At 39.7% G+C, this 15,874-nt stretch overlaps 1 protein-coding gene across 1 annotated transcript; it reads right to left on the reverse strand.

The window, feature by feature from the left end:
• Positions 1 to 1,056: 1,056 nt before the first annotated feature.
• Positions 1,057 to 15,468, reverse strand: DSCC1 (DNA replication and sister chromatid cohesion 1). Its single transcript, XM_068933179.1, has 9 exons — positions 15,189 to 15,468; positions 13,297 to 13,465; positions 10,682 to 10,816; positions 7,591 to 7,681; positions 6,290 to 6,428; positions 5,314 to 5,366; positions 3,771 to 3,925; positions 3,018 to 3,166; positions 1,057 to 2,145 (listed from the first exon to the last, which is right to left on the reverse strand). Exons 1-9 carry the CDS (start codon positions 15,356 to 15,358, stop codon positions 2,037 to 2,039), a joined length of 1,170 nt encoding a protein of 389 aa, XP_068789280.1. The 5' UTR covers positions 15,359 to 15,468; the 3' UTR covers positions 1,057 to 2,036.
• Positions 15,469 to 15,874: the final 406 nt, after the last annotated feature.

Consider the following 15,874-nt stretch of genomic DNA (forward strand, 5'->3'; position numbering starts at 1 on the left):
TCACTGTGGTTGCGAAAACCGCCAGCTTTGAAGTCACCATTTAGTTGTATTGCTTCTGAAGTGGATACAGTAACATATCCAACTTGCTGCTAAATCCACCAGGGACCATGAATCAGAGCTCCTAGTAGTCTGAGATGATTACCCATAAAATCCACCCCGATCACTTGCGTGCTTGCAAAGCTCTTGGTACCAGCATTTTCACTAACAGAATTTCCTTGCAGCGATATTACAGGAAGCGTTTGCATCAAATATGCTAATAAAGTTATCCCCTTCCTTCTCTTTCCCCAAAGAGAAGTTCTTGAGATTTAGAAGGCATCATCTCATTCTGAATGTTTAACAAACCAAATTAGAAGTATCACAAACACGTAGAATTATGCAAAGATAATTTACATAAACCTGAATCATTGCACTCAGTATTATGACACAGCACTATTCAAATAATACTTAAATTCTTAGTCATTTCACAAACAAAAACAATTTTAAAATAAATTGTTTTCTCATCGACTGCAACACTATGACTTATTTTGTGCATTTCAACTAAAGAAACTTATATGAAGCAGCTCAAGTTATTTCCAAGACTTTCATATTTATAGTGGTGTTGGTTTCTCTGAGGATGGCGCATCTGGGGCTATTCAAGGAAAGGACCACAGCTGTTGAAAGCAGGCATTGAACAGGCACCTCTTCCAGGAAGAGAGACGTTAAAAACCACCAGAGTTTCTACTCAACTGGGTCAAACAACACACTTGTATCGTACACTCCGGAAGTATGAAACAGAGGGCATCAATCCTGCATCAGTAAGCAAGAAGCAGAGCTCAGCAAATAGTTTTTAATTCAGCCCTTATCTATATTAAAATTCCTAGGATGTGCGCATCCATTTTTAAGAGTTATATCTTGATTTTTAATTTCTTTCCTCTCCACTGCTCACAGCATGTCAGGCATTCCAAGACCTTTCACACATTACATCCGAGTTTTATGTGGCAACCTACCTAAAACAACAATAGTTCAATTTAATAATATTTGAAAAAAATACTAATGTTCAGTGACAAGTGCAAACAATTTTTTACTAACTAAGAAATTTTAATTTCAGGCACTCCATTCTGTGGCAGTACTACAGCAACTCCTGTTTCATTGATATATATGGAATACTCTTCCACCCTAAGTTTTCAAGGCACAATTTCAAAGTGTACTTACTCGCTAGAACAACAAAAACCATATTACAAAGTTTGGTAAGTTATCTTTGAAGCAAAGACAGTCTTTCATGAACCATTAATTTCACATTAACTGCATTCCAATGGCAGTTTATAGAAAGTGACACAGTTTGTAACACAACGTCCAAATAATTTTCCACATCTTCAAACTGGATTTTACAAATCTGACTGTTGTGAAACTTGCTCTTTGCAATATTTAAAAGGTAATTTTGCCAAGTGTTAAGATGTTAAGAGCTTGGACCAATAAACACCCATACTTTTCCATTAAATGCTATTCACAAAAACATAACCACAAGAACAACCACCTTCCAAAATTACGACTAGTGTAGTCTCAGTCAGGAATAATTATTTATGAGCTTGTGGAAGTATAAAGCATTCAAAATGTCAACATTGCTATAAAATCTGAACGTTTAAGAGCATTCACTAATAGGCAAACGACTAAGCATTCCATTTTGCTGTTGAAAACCTATGTCCAAATATTATGGTAAAAAATTTAATTTTTATTGTATTCAGGGTCTTCAGGGTATGGATAGACGGTTAAAGCGTATTCAAGGAGTAGCTTGAATCCTGGCGAGACTACATCTACAAAGAGAAAAGCAAATGAGGAAAGGAAGGCGAGAATAGGCTGCAGACAGTGTGCTTTCTTAGAAGAGGCAAGTTCTGTGGCATTCTACCTAGCTGAGCAGAAAATAGAACTCATTCAAGAAACTTAGCTGCCTTGACTTGAAAACACTGTATAAAGTTGATAAATGACTCCCTCTTGCAGAAGACAGGAAGGAGCAACACTGTCATTCCACTCAGTATCCTCAGTTCTTAAAATAAGACTCCTTATGAGATGGGTCTTCTAGAATTATAAACTTTAACACCATTCAGCGTTGACGAACGGGCATACTTGGTCAGAAGTGCACCAACTGTCTGCTTCTCTGCACATAAGTCTCTATAGAGGAAATAAAGCAGATTACACTGGTGTTAAAGATATTCTCGTACACATGGATTTAGAAAAAATAATTGTAAACACAGCAATAAGCTGGACTGGGGTCTTGTAAAAAAACAAATTACTGGTGCAGCTGTCACATAATATTCTAAAATTACCTGAAATTGACAGCTTGGCTTGACTTATTACATTTAAGCAACAGACAAACCCATATTATTTACTTCAGAAAAAAGCATTTGTGTTTTGTTGTAAGATTTAACTTTTTTATTCTTTAAAGGTTTGCAACCAAGCAAAACAGTTAGGCTTTGCACTACTAATTATATTACAGTAACTTCAGAGACCCTCCTAATGGATTGATGCAGTTATGTCTGGGTTACCATCTACGTCTGCTCAAACGTGTCCTGGCTGGACCTTCCAGACAGCAGCGTAATATAAATGTTAAAATGTTAACCACCGAAAGAACAAAGGATACAGCACAGGAAGCACTATTGTTCTACAGTTATTCAGTTGTAAATATGGAGACTGATTATAACTTTTGGGGGGTGTTATCCCTTGAACTAGTATGGTTATTACATTTCAGCCTCAATCAAATGAGACAGAGTTGATACCCTGTTTCGATTTGGTGGGATAAACTTTTTACCAAAGGCTCAAATACAATTTGACTTTTTTTTTTTTTTTGGGGGGGGGTGTTTATAATACTATTCATATAGAATTTGTATTAATCTAAAATAAAAGGTGTAGTATTTAAAGCAATCATAGCTGATAAAAAGTCAGCCATGCAAAAAAGGCAGAATATGAACGCTAATTACATCACAGTTCTTTATGCTTGTGTCATTTGTTTTTAAATACAGTCTTGTATTTTAATATATCCTTACTGTATATAAGGGGTAATATCCACTTCGGTCCACTTTTCCCGTATGCTAAATAAGCTGTTGAATCTTTCCTGATTATCTTCAGGTAAGTCTTCTACTTTTAGCAGAAAGATGGTCTCTGGTCTGGAGTTTCTATCCACAAGAGCCAAACCCTGTTAGATCAGAATCAGAGAAACAGTTAAATAATAAATAATAATAAAAAACCCAAAACATAAACTTCCTTCTGGCAATAATCCATTCAAATTGCCCTTTATGTCTCCAGAGCCTTCTGAAACTGCAATACCAGAGGCAAGGTGGAGAAAAAAAATTAAGGTGCAGGTGGAGAAAAAAAATTAAGGTGCTGTTATATATGCAGCACTTGTCGTTCCCTGTATGACAAGAAGATAGGGGGAACCCATTAAGTCATGACATCTCTCCATCTCCTTTCAGGAAAAGGATTTTTGCAGTCCTTGCAACACTCCTGGCTGTCATTACAGTCTGTTATACAGTAGTTTCAGCTTCTGTTTTATTTACAAGTATTAACTCTACAACTGCAACTTTCTTTCAGATAGTGAGATAGATCAGACTCTCACCAGAAACCTGAAGCATCATGAGTCCACACTACTGATGATCATAGGGGATGTCACAAAAAAGTGCTTTAGCTCGGAAGCTGACACAAAACCACCACCACCACCAACCACCTCCATTTCTCCATTATCACACAAGTCAGATAACAGCCTACTTGTAAAGGAATCCATACTTCTTTATGTTTTTTACCTTGAGCTGATCAAGCCTTGTAGCCATCCCTTCAGGGACACTTTGTTGCCAGACTTCTTGAAACTCCGACAGATTGAATTTAACTGCATTTTGCAAAAGCATTTGTGCTATAGTTCTGCATATTTTATCCTCGTTCATTTCAAAATAAACTTCCCCTGATAAGAAATAAAAAGAACATCTTAGGTTCTTGCTTTTTGGATAATAGTATGGAGAATACCCTCGTATTTCCATTCTGTTCTATGGTCTTCTATAGACCAAATAACCTCCTCCTCCTCTTCCCAGGGGAGTAACCTGGCTTGGTATAATCCTTGGCTAAATTACAGTATCTTCCCTATTCTGAAGGACAAGTAATTCAGAATACTATGTGCGCAGCACTGTTCTGGCCACAGTATTCACTCATACCAATATATTTGCTTGTCCCCCACCCCAGGATAAAATATCTCTTTTCTCCAGTGTCTCACTCTCTCTTATCTAGTTTTCATTCCTACTTCTGAATAGCTTGTATTAATAGCGTTTGCTCTCTGTGATTGACCAATGTAACAAAACCATCACTTCCCCAATCATCCTTATTAATATAATGAAAGCAGTAAGAATTTTTCATTCTCACTGCCTTGGTTAAAATTCTCCGAACAAGGACAGGCATAAACACTGCCTTCCACCTTTTCAGTTCTACAGACTTCCCACAATTCAAACTGGTCCCTTGTGCAACCTGTCTAAAGATACTAAAAAAGTTGATCCGTGTCACTACAACTACTTTCCTATGTCCTTTAAGGTTGAGTCCAATTCCTGCTTCAGTCAAGGGTGAGATGAAAGAAGTGATGAGAAAGAATTCAGATAGAGGTTAGATGCAAGAACCTGTGTCCTTCTCGACTAGCCGACAGAGGCATCCTAGACAGGACAGTAGGACTGTCTCAAATAGCACTAGGTGCTTTGCTTTATGACTTGATGAATTGAATGTGGTTAACACTGAATGAATTGAGCCCTAGATTTCCACTGTCTGAAAGTTTAGCTGTCTTAGCTCATGTGCAGAAAACTGCATTTAGGAGCCTTCAGCACCTCCTTTTTAGGTTTAATCTTGCCTTTCCAAGCAGCCTTTTTTCCAATTTCCCATTACAATGTGAAATTGAAAATATACATGGTTTGTCTGTATGTTACATCAAAGGGCTACGACATTTTGCAGGACAAAGTAGTTTATATAGCTACATAATTAATTCCACTAAAAAAGATCCCATCTAAATTATACCAGAGATCTATCTTTAATCACAAAATTATCGTCTGAAGACATCTAATACATCACTTCAGGTACCTCTATTAATTTCTCAATTTTCACTAATATTGTATTCTACAGCTTAATAGTTCTTTTTCCTATGCAACTTTCTCTAACAATTTTACTGATTTTTAGCTCCGTGTTACCTCCCTCCCTGTATTGGCATTGTAGTAAATTAATTTGTTTGGGTCATCCTAACAAAATCTTCAGTAATTCGTGAACAATTTTATATCCACTATTTGCAAAATTGAAACCCATATGCTTTTCCACAGTTACCTCCATCAGTGTATTTCCTTCCATAGCTTAACAGAATATGTTCTATCATCTCTCTGAAAAAAAAATAAACAAAAACAGAAATAAAACTACTTGTAACCATTTCCCACGTATTACAAATACCGTACAATTTAAAAATTACGTGTGAAAACACTCTCAACTATTTCTTGTGATCTTGCCCAATCTGTTTCATTAGCACACCACCAAAACAGTTACAATGAAGAAGAGGAAGGAGTAGGCATTGTAAAAAATCAAGAAGAACAAAGGATGGAATGCATCATCAGAGCAGAACAGAATAAATTAATAAGATCTTAAAAACAGCAACTAGTCCTCATCTGTTTTGTTTCCTTTTAACAAAAAGGAGAGATGGAGTTAATTTAGCATTTACTAAAATCTATAATCGTGTTTCAGTCTTCCTCTCTAGCAATTTTGAGGCATCTCATCTCCAAAAATGTCTTCTACTTTCTAGTCATTACTATTCAAGTGTTACATCTTCATTACATAAAACTAGTAATGGCTGGCTTAAAAAAAAAAAAAAAAAGAAGAAAAAGGAAAGAAAAGAAGAAATAGGTATGGCTGACTGAAGGGTACGAGAAGTTTTGTTTATCCTAACTCAGCTCAAATATTACAAAACAAGAAATTCTAGTCTCTGGGTCTGGACACAAAATATATTTAAAAGAAATAAGGAGATAGGTGCCGACCCTGCCTCGCATCAGTTGGCAGAACTAGCTGGATGCTAGAAGGTTTGGAAGTAATTCATGCCTCCAAAGATGTGTAACAGTCATATTTTCCTAGGTGAATACAACAGAGAACTACTAATACACTTGCATGTTTCAGAGCCAAAGAAAATATATTATTAACACCACAGTAACTGGAATCTAGAGTTTAATAGATAAGACTATACTTCGAATAAGCATTAATGCTAATAATGATTATAGACAATTTTACGTACTAAAAAAAAAAAAAAAAAAAGGCTTACGTGGGTTCTAAAGGTCCGAGTTCTTGAAGACAGACATTTAAAGGAACCTTACTGAAAGACCAGGACTCTGAGTCTATTAGCTGAGTCACATGATTCAAGAGCTTTACCTCATAGTCAAAATCTAGAATTCTCCAATATCCTGCCAAATAGAGAACCACGTAACACCATCAGAAGGGAAATATTAGCACCCAATTTATATTCCCATGAGACACATAACAGAATTCTGGCATACAGATTCCACCTTTTCAAAGTGCAGAGACAGTATTCTGACCTTTTCAGGGTTCAGAGTAAGAGAAAGAACAGAATAGCAAACATAAGAGACAAAAATATCATGAACTCTTAATTATTTACCCATGTTTCTGTAGATTAACTGCCACAGATACCAAGAGACTAGTTCTAATCCCATCCTAAAATGAAACGGACCCAGAAAAACTATTAATTCAAGCACAGAACTGCTTGAACCAAACCACACCAATTTCTGGGCCAGCTGTGATCCAGGAACAGTTTAACCACCTTCCTGAAGTGCAAAGCCCAAACAAATGAACCCTGCTAACTGAACTCCTGTAATGCAGAATGACATCTAATGTCCCAGCAATGTGCTCCTGGAACCAGCAGAACTGGGAACCCAGTACACGTATGCATTGGCTCTGCAGAGGGTTAGCTCAGGTCCAGCAAAGTCAATAAAAATCCAGATCTGACGAAGCAGAAATTGAGGGAAACTGGGCCCAGCAGAGCCACTCAGGTGTCTCTGGACAGCGAATCTCAATACTCAGCTTATTCCAGATGTTTCTTTTTACTTTCTATTAAAAAAAAAAAAAAAACAACCCACCATTACCTTAGAAGTGCAGTCAGTGCTCTACTAGCTATGTCCATAACTGGCACAATAGTGCTACGCAGTTGTAAGTGACCAGGAAAGTCTCTCTGCGGGATTGTCTTCAACTGCCTAATGGGATGGTATAGAGAAAGCACCCATAGAGGGGGCAATCAGGTAAAAGGTTCAGGCTATGGGTGGAATACTCTGTTGCCAGTGTTTGTAGAAGCCACAGAGGAATTACCCCAGGGAAGAGCCCGACTAGTCAATGCCTGCTCAGTTCAGGTGGGGTTTTTTTTTGTTTTGTTTTCTTTTGTTTTTTTTTCGATCAGCTTCATAGGACCTTGAACGTAGCTAACGACTAATGTGCACCTGGACCAATGAGCATGTGGAATGAGCCTTAGAAAATGAAAATATAGTAGATATTCGAAGGGGAAAAAAAAGCATGCTTTTTTTCTCATAGGCAACAATATTCTGTAGAGACAAATACCTTCAACTCTGCAGGCATCTATAACCTGCAAATGGTGCAGTATTTCTTCTTCACTTGCTTGAACCAGGCTTAATAAATCTTCTGTAGTGTACTGCAAGAAGAATTAAAAAAAGAGGGGGGGGGAGGAGAGAAGGGGGAGGGGAAACAAGTTATCCTTACTCCATCTTCACTTTAGCAAGCATGCTAAATGCATTATAAAACATAATGAAAACAGGACTTAGAAAATCAATTTTCTTTCCCTTCCCAGAATCTGAATTTATTAAGGTTTACTACATTCTCTGAAACTTCTCTTGTAATTTACAACAGTTTCTCAAAGGGTTATTCAATATAAAAACCAGTCTAACAACAGAGAGGTCTTTGTGTCGCTCCTCAGTAACACACCTCTGTTCCCAGAATGTCAAACTAGCACGAGTAAGCATCCTAAATAAAACCAGCACAGCGATAATGAAAAGCGAATGTGCCTAGTCTTTACTAAATCACATATTTTAATCTTTGAGAATCAAAAAAATTGGAGAAAAAAAAAAAAAAAAAGAAGAAGGGAGCAAAACAAGTCCCTTATCCAACTCTCACCCCTCCAGCTTTTGGATAGATGTCAGAATTCCAACTTAGTGCCTCCACTGAGGGAAAGCCTCTGGCATGAGCTCAAAAGTTATGCATCGTGTTTTGAGGTCTGCTAACCAGTTACCAGATATGTAGCTCAGAACTGGTCACAGCTTCTGGTGAACTAGTTACCTGGTGAGATGGGAAGGTGCTGTGGATACTGTGGTGATGGGTTATGAGACATGGCAAGAACAGGAGGTATCACGAGCAGTAAGTGAGGTAATGAGAGAAATACGTGACACAAATCTATAGGAAATAGGGCTTCATCAATTCCTTTATTCACCTTACAGCCTTTTTAATTATCTCTAATATTAAAGTTTTATTGAGCATAGTGTAAAAATATTTGCTAGCAGAAAAACATAAATGTGATTTGATTAAAGGGCTGTGGTCTATTTGGCTATGTGAACAAAAAAATGGAACAAATCAACACTAAGTTCGGAACATATCTGCCTATTAAAAAAAAATTTTGGTAAAAAAAGACTCCTCTCTCTTCCATTTCACTCCTATTAGACAACACGTTGAAACATCATCAGACTAAGCAGGATTGAACTTGCATCAGTATTTCAACAGGGGAACTCCATATTACAGAGTACTTTAAGAAACACTACTAGCAATTTAGAGCAAATACATCTTCCAATAGTATTTAAGTACGTTTGAGAGTGAAATACTGACAGCCAGCAATGACCCCGCATAGGTGTCCCTAGTATTTGTTTCCGCTGAAGTCAGGACAGGCTAACACCCTATCAGCTACCAAATTAGCCTTCTTAAGAAACCACTTCTCTCAGCTGTGATGCTTTTATCAACTATGTCCCCCTTGCAAACATGAAATGGAACAGATTGACTTACATCATGTAACAGCTGTTTCCAGGGAACAGTAAGGCACATATTAAAATACATTAACACACACACTTGTGATCTTTTGCCTATGCCTTGCTATTTCACTGTGAAATCCAGGATTATAATTTGAAACATCCCAAACAAGGTATATGTTTCTAAAGTTCTCCTGTAGTTTGCTAAATCATATCCATACGCTTCAGGCTTCCTTACAGCGCTGTGGCTCTTTGATTCTCTGTGTATGATACAGTACGAACAACTGATAACCGTGAGAAGCTACCAAAATTAATAACTTATTTTCAGCCAGAATAAAAGCAGCTTATTAGTTGCCAATACTCAGAAAATATTAAGCACATTGGAAATCTTCACATACAGTGTTTGGGATTCCGGTCAGAATTAGAAGCTATAGGAAAAAAGAGAGAGCTTTCCCATGGAGAGTTTTCAGATCATTCAAAGTTCTACCAGAGACGCAGATGAGATTCATCTACGTTTATCAGACACATCTAGTTGTTCTGAGCTGATATATTAAACAAATTTTCCTTCGAAACAATTGCAGAAGGTCAGACCTCAAACTTTAAGCAGTAACGCTTGGAGACACAGTGATATTGTTTTATAATATTCATGTAATATTATCAATAAATATTATTGCATAAGACATTTATTTTGAATCGCTAGCCTTTATCAATGGTTATAACATCTGGTCAACTTAAGCCTCTCTGCCAGCCCTTATATTGCTGCTGTGCTCTTCTATGCCTGGCTCAAAGTAGGTGGGAAAAATGAAACGGTAGAAAGGCAGTGCTGGGGGAAAGATGCTGGAACTGATCAGAAAATAGTCTGACATCATCCAGAAAGAGAGAGAGGCAAGTATTTCTCTTCAAGGGAGAAACGTAACTTGTATGCGTGTGCATCCAAGCACGCACACGTGGCTTATCAATAACAGCTTCAACCAAGCCTCAGTGTAATATACTTTAAAACTACCACCATTTCCATTTTTTAAAGTTGAAAAATAAACAAACAAAAAACCCCATATATTTGAGATTATACGCTACACAGTCCAGGTCTTTCTGTAGTTATTTAGATCCCAAACTGGATTTCACGGAAACATAAAAGGGAACCAGGACAGTATTATATTTGTGCCCTTCTTGTACTGTTAGTCTTATTCTCTGTTTCCAGATCACTGCCATTCTCTGCACTGCCTGCTGCTACTTGTCGTTATAAACTACTGATTGGCAAGGCACTCGTACGTGGACTTCCTATGACTTCATATCTGGGTCATACACATCATATATGACAGCCTCAAAGAAGAAGGAAAAGCTGCATTATACCTTAGTAATCATGCAACTCCCAGCAAGTTTATAGAAGGTTCTGGAGACTGTGCTCAGAAAACTCTCTATTTAAAAAAAGAAATCTCCCATCTCTTTCAGTGTCCTCCCTTCTCCTGCTGTTACTATAGAACTTACCTGCTACAATCAGTGGAAATGCTAACAGCCGCCACCTAGTTTAGAGTGGTAGGTTTAAAAAAAAAACAAAAAACAAAAAACAAAATCAAACCAGCAGCATGAAACATGTGAGCAAAGATATCTTTCTGGTTAAGAATGTATTTCACTTCAATTTTCCCATTACCATTTACAAGAAAGTGAGTCATTGAGCTGCCTACCTTTGAAACAGTCGAAGTCTGATCTTTCCCACTGTCTGGCCCCTCATATGGATCCTCCATTAAAAGCTTCCTCAGTTTCTTCAGTTTAGGTCGACATCTCCTTAATTCCCAGTAGTTATTGGAAAAGCCAGCAATCTACAGTGAGAAAGTGAAGAGACACTTAAAACATTTGAATCTATCATATGCATTCAAAGCAACTTACAAAAAAATTACCACCAAAAACTTTTAATCTAGTCACTGGGAACACGAACTTTTTTTAAACAGGCTAACTGCTCTGTTAGGAATGAGACAATCACTGTAATACTTCCAATATAAAATTTTACCACTGGCAATAAAGAATAAAAGTCTACAGTTTGTTGATAAAAATGTCTGTGGCGCATACAACAAAGAGACCATTTCTACATCATCTCTGCATTCACATAATGAGATATAGTGATGGGATAGAGTCCTGCACAATCCTTGACAACATTTCTTTTCCCCTTAATACTACGGGCATCCCATAAAACCATGCCTGTATTATCCCATTTTCATCTTCCCTATTCCTCCTGTTTAGTACGCTACTTCATGGTCTTTTTAATGATATGATGATTCATTAAGATGTAAGTACAAGGAAGACAGACATCAACAAGGCCACACCTGCATGCAACTAACAGAACATCTTTGTTCCTTATTCTGCTTTAAAAGATGGATTTAATGCAAGCAACTCAAAGCTCAGGTGTAAGCAATTTAATAATACGAATCTAATACAGCTTTACCTTCAGAGGAATCCTGAGGTGTTTCCTAGGGTACGCCCTGGAGTTCCTAGAAGATTCTGTGAGAAGCACAGAATACAGAAGCCCTTTCAGCAGCGTTCCCACTATTTACCAAGCCAACAGAGGTGGGTACAGCACGGTGGAGACAGAAAAGGCTCCAGGTTCATGACTCCTGACCCAAACTCTAGTCTCTTATAAAAAAAACCTTTCATCAAAAAGCCTCCAGAGAGTATTTTAAAAATGCCATAGTCACTTCAACAGACTTTTGATTTTTTTAAGCTTGTCAGTTAAAAAAAAAAGTTTAAAATAATGTTCCATTTAAATCAACTATAAGAAAACATCATGTATGTAGAACAAGTCCTATCCAAATTCTAACACAGAGAAAGCTCATAGTTTTTAATCTGATTATTCCATAGCTTGTTTGGCATAACTTTCTGATACCTATTTAATTCCTGATGAAAATTCTACCGTTTTTCTCCAAGAGGAATAGCATTTACATAAGTGTTAAAATTTTTTCTGACAAGTTCTTTTCTGAGCAATTTGGAAATGAGTAAGACGGTACTCTACATAGAAAAGGAAATAAATCATATTAATTTAGAATTCAAAGTCCACAACTAGATCTAGTCTATATAAGGTAAATAAAATTACAGACGCTTTGGCCCTAAGTACTAGCCCTCCAAGTGGTACAAAGAGCAGCACTGATGAACTCTAAAGAATAGCAGTGCTATTTGTACACACTATCACGAGATAAGCCCCCAAACTACTGAGTAATCATAGGATCTTTTGCTATCTCCCACAGAGTTTGCAGTGTTAATACACAATGTACAGTTTTTGAAAACATTAAGAAAGCTCTTAAATATAAAACTCTAAAAATAATTCCTAATCAAATCACATTTGTATTATTTTGACATGTATAACTTCAGAGAATGAGTTATATCATTAAACACAGAAAAAGAGAATATGGAATAATATTATTTTCTCATTAATCCACTTTAATTTGAATTAACTTCCTATTAGCTGAACTGCTGCCATTTCATGGAAGAAACGATATTGGTTTTGAGTATTACGTTCATCTAAGGACAAGCAGGACTGCTCCTCAATGATGCCATTATAGTCATTACAGCAAATAATGAGCAAGTAATAATATTTTCCTAACTATTTTTAATAGAATTTTATTAACTACAGTTCACAAGAGCAGAGAACAATGAATTCTTTAAACCCAGAACTCTAAAAGCATCCACTCCAACAAACCTTTCCAGATGGTGGCTGAAAGAGAGTCACTTTTGAACATATTTCTGTATTTAAAAAATAGTATTCAAGCATCACATTGTATAAGCTGCCTTTTGGGGAAAGCACTCATAACAATCAATTTGCAAACAGCTTATTTTTTAAAATAGCTGCTAACGCTGAGAAATTAGATATTCTTTGAAACCTTTTAATACTTACCACAAGTAATCGTTATCTACTAAAAATAAACTAAGTTTAAACTTCTTAGAAACAATATTTATCACGTATTACTGATAAAAGTTCAGCTGCCTTGAAAAGGGCCCTAGGGCCCTTTTGGACTTCGTAAGGTACAGCGTGCTCCCTGGGTATAAGACGCCTTTATAAGCACATCCTTATGGGGCTGTCAGATACACAAAGAACCCACAGGAGACCCATGTCCTTCTGGAGTGGCAGTTGGTAGCTTGACCTATACCACAAGGTATCTAAAATGGCATTAGAAGCCTATGTTTAGGCAAATGAATTCCACATATAAGTAGTAAGGGTTTCACATTAGCATCTTGGGTAAAATACAAGCAATTACAGAGAATGAGAAATCAGAGAATTAAAGCAAACAAACAAAACCCCAGAAAGGTATACCTGCGAATGAATAATATTACAAGACTCTTGATCTGCCTTCAGCTGTTCTGGAGTTTTGCAGCCAGGAACAAACAAGAGCATATTTGATGTATCTGCTATTTTCATGTCATAAGTTTTATCTTTGCTGCACAATACGGCTTGTTCATCCTTTTCACCACGGATTACTAGGCTGAAAGAAATTAGCACAAAAATAAAGACATACTCTTACCTCTAGTTTGGCATGAGCACCTATTAAATTTGTCGATTTTTAAAATTTGCATGTTGGTAAGCAAGTCATAAACTCGGTAACAGTAATCATAGTATACAAAAATGTGAAGATGTAATTGTCAGTCTAAAGTATCTTAACACCATGCTTTTTGATGTCCTGTTTTTCACCCCAAAGGGTAGCCAACCCAGGCTTTTGTGCAGATTAAAATCTTATCCCTTCAACTGCTGAGGCACACAAGAAGCCCTATAACATTGATTTAGTGATGCCTTAAGCAAAGACTAGTTCATTAATCCTAGGAATTACATTACAACTACAGTTTTCCTTTAAGAAGGACTGAAACTGGCCCAAGGAAACAAGCAATAATGCACGGAAATACACAGTAGCACAGTCAATCGTGCAGTGTCCTTCACACAATTCCCTCCGAGAAGCATACTTGAATTTCTTGCAGTTAATTCGGGGGAGGAAAAAAACCCCATGGTCTACAACATCTCAGCACAAAGAATCAAGGGAAATCCCCCTCTCCAGCTCACATGTGTGATTACACAGAGGCTCTTGGCGAGGACATGAAGCAGGGCTGCAACAGGGGAGCGCTCGGTTCCCCCGAGGCTATGCTAACACAGTTCAGGTCAGACTCCATCTAATCAATTTGCCAATCTCAACTCCAAAAACAAACCCCTTCTGCACCCAAAGCAGTCCCCAGGAGGAATCAGGCCTCTAACCAACAATATCACAGGGATATTCCAGCGAGTATGTACGCTTATTAACATACATCTCAAGGACTATTTCTTTAGAGAGCGTTCCAGTGTATCGTTTTAAACACTTCTTTATCATATTATGTAACCAGCATTGCTCCCAGTAAAGGAATTTTTAAACTGCATCTACCATTGAAAAACAATTTCCCAGAACCTATCCTTGGTCCAGAGTCAGAAGCTGTCACATAATCATCCTACCAAAGGCACATGTTAATATCGTATACCCTTTGCTATGCTGTTTGCTAGTGTAATGTCCAGATACTGTAAGGAAAAGAGTCCCAGTAACAAGTGCTCAGAAGTCAACAAGATTTTGTTAGACCGATCTCCTTTTCTGCACCAAAATTTTAGGCACCCATCTTCGTATGCCCCGCAAGACTCTCTTCCTCTGCTAGGGCTATCAGCCTCTCCTGGAGCAGTTTTTCCTAAATCTGATTTTTCCATGTACAAAAAAACAACAAACAAACGAGAGAGCGCTCAGCAATGCCACAGCCGGGACGCGGGAGGCGTGAATACGAAAGCCCCCCGCTCTGATCGGACTGAACACAGCCTGACAGCAAGGCCTCAGCTTCACTTCTGGCTTTGCCACTGACTCGCACTGCGACAATACGGGTCGTCCACTGCCTTCCCTCTCTTTTCTAATTAACCTGCCAGCCCACAACAGTTACTTTGCTGAAGTAACCCCAGCACGTCAGAAACACCCGTTACGCTTGCTCTATCCAGCTTCTTATACGTGTGGCTGGTTCTCAGCCTACACTCAAGCCGAGGCAGCTGCAAGGCTGAGCTACCGCCCTCCTCAGGCGCCGCTTCCCGCTTCCCGCCTCCCGCCTCCCGCCGCCGCCGCCGGGGAGGGCGGGGCCGCCCCGCGAGGCAGCCGCGGGCCGCGGCGCAACCCCTCCCGCCCACCAGGGGGCGCTCGCGCCGCGCCGCCGTACCTGCGCCCCGCCTGCAGCTCGGCGCAGAGGCCCGGCTCCAGCTGCAGCAGGCAGCACGCGCCGGCACCCGCCTGCGGGCCGAAGCGCAGGCAGTGCACGGGCGGCAGCAGCTCCGCCGCGTTCAGCTTGGCCGTCTGCAGCGTGGCGTCCACCTCCTCGCGGCGCCGCATGGCGCGCGCCGCGCCGCAGCCCGCGCCCAGCCCGCTCCGCCGCCGCGGAGGCGGAGACGCCGGGCGGGCGCACGCGGCGCGGTTGATTCTCTGGTTGGCCGTGGGGCCAGCAGGGCGGGGCGAGGCGGGCGGGAGCGGTGGTTCTTCCGCGTGTCCGGACGCGTCCCTAAAACTATATGGGAGACAGGATGGAAGGGGGGGGGGACGGGGGAGAGGGGAGAAAGGCAAGAAACTAGAGCCATCCTGCAGCCTTCTGCCCGGCGTCGCCTCCCGGGTTTTGTGCTGCTTGGCTTGCGGGCGGTGCGGTGCTGTGCCGTGCCGCCTCGCCTCGGGGGGGGGGGTTGGGGGGGGGAAGAGAGAGTGATGGCTCCCCGAGAGGCAGAGCCGCGGCGGGGCTGCCCCAGGCGGCGACACCTCGGCGTGTCTGTCCCCTCCGACCCCCCCCCAACAACCACCTGACACCTCGGCGTGTCTGTCCCCTCCGACCCCCCCCGCGTAACAACCACCTGACACCTC

Source organism: Struthio camelus, chromosome 2, assembly GCF_040807025.1.
Source record: "Struthio camelus isolate bStrCam1 chromosome 2, bStrCam1.hap1, whole genome shotgun sequence".
NCBI lineage: Eukaryota > Metazoa > Chordata > Aves > Struthioniformes > Struthionidae > Struthio > Struthio camelus.

Bases quoted from the DNA above. Each gene is read 5' to 3' on its own strand.
- DSCC1 (XM_068933179.1), bottom strand. From the start codon at position 15,358: ATGCGGCGCCGCGAGGAGGTGGACGCCACGCTGCAGACGGCCAAGCTG. The intron at 13,466-15,188 runs GTACGGCGGCGC...AATTTCTTTCAG, and splicing joins GAGCTGCAGGCGGGGCGCAG to CCTAGTAATCCGTGGTGAAA. The intron at 10,817-13,296 runs GTATACCTTTCT...TTCTCACTGTAG, and splicing joins GTAATATTATTCATTCGCAG to ATTGCTGGCTTTTCCAATAA.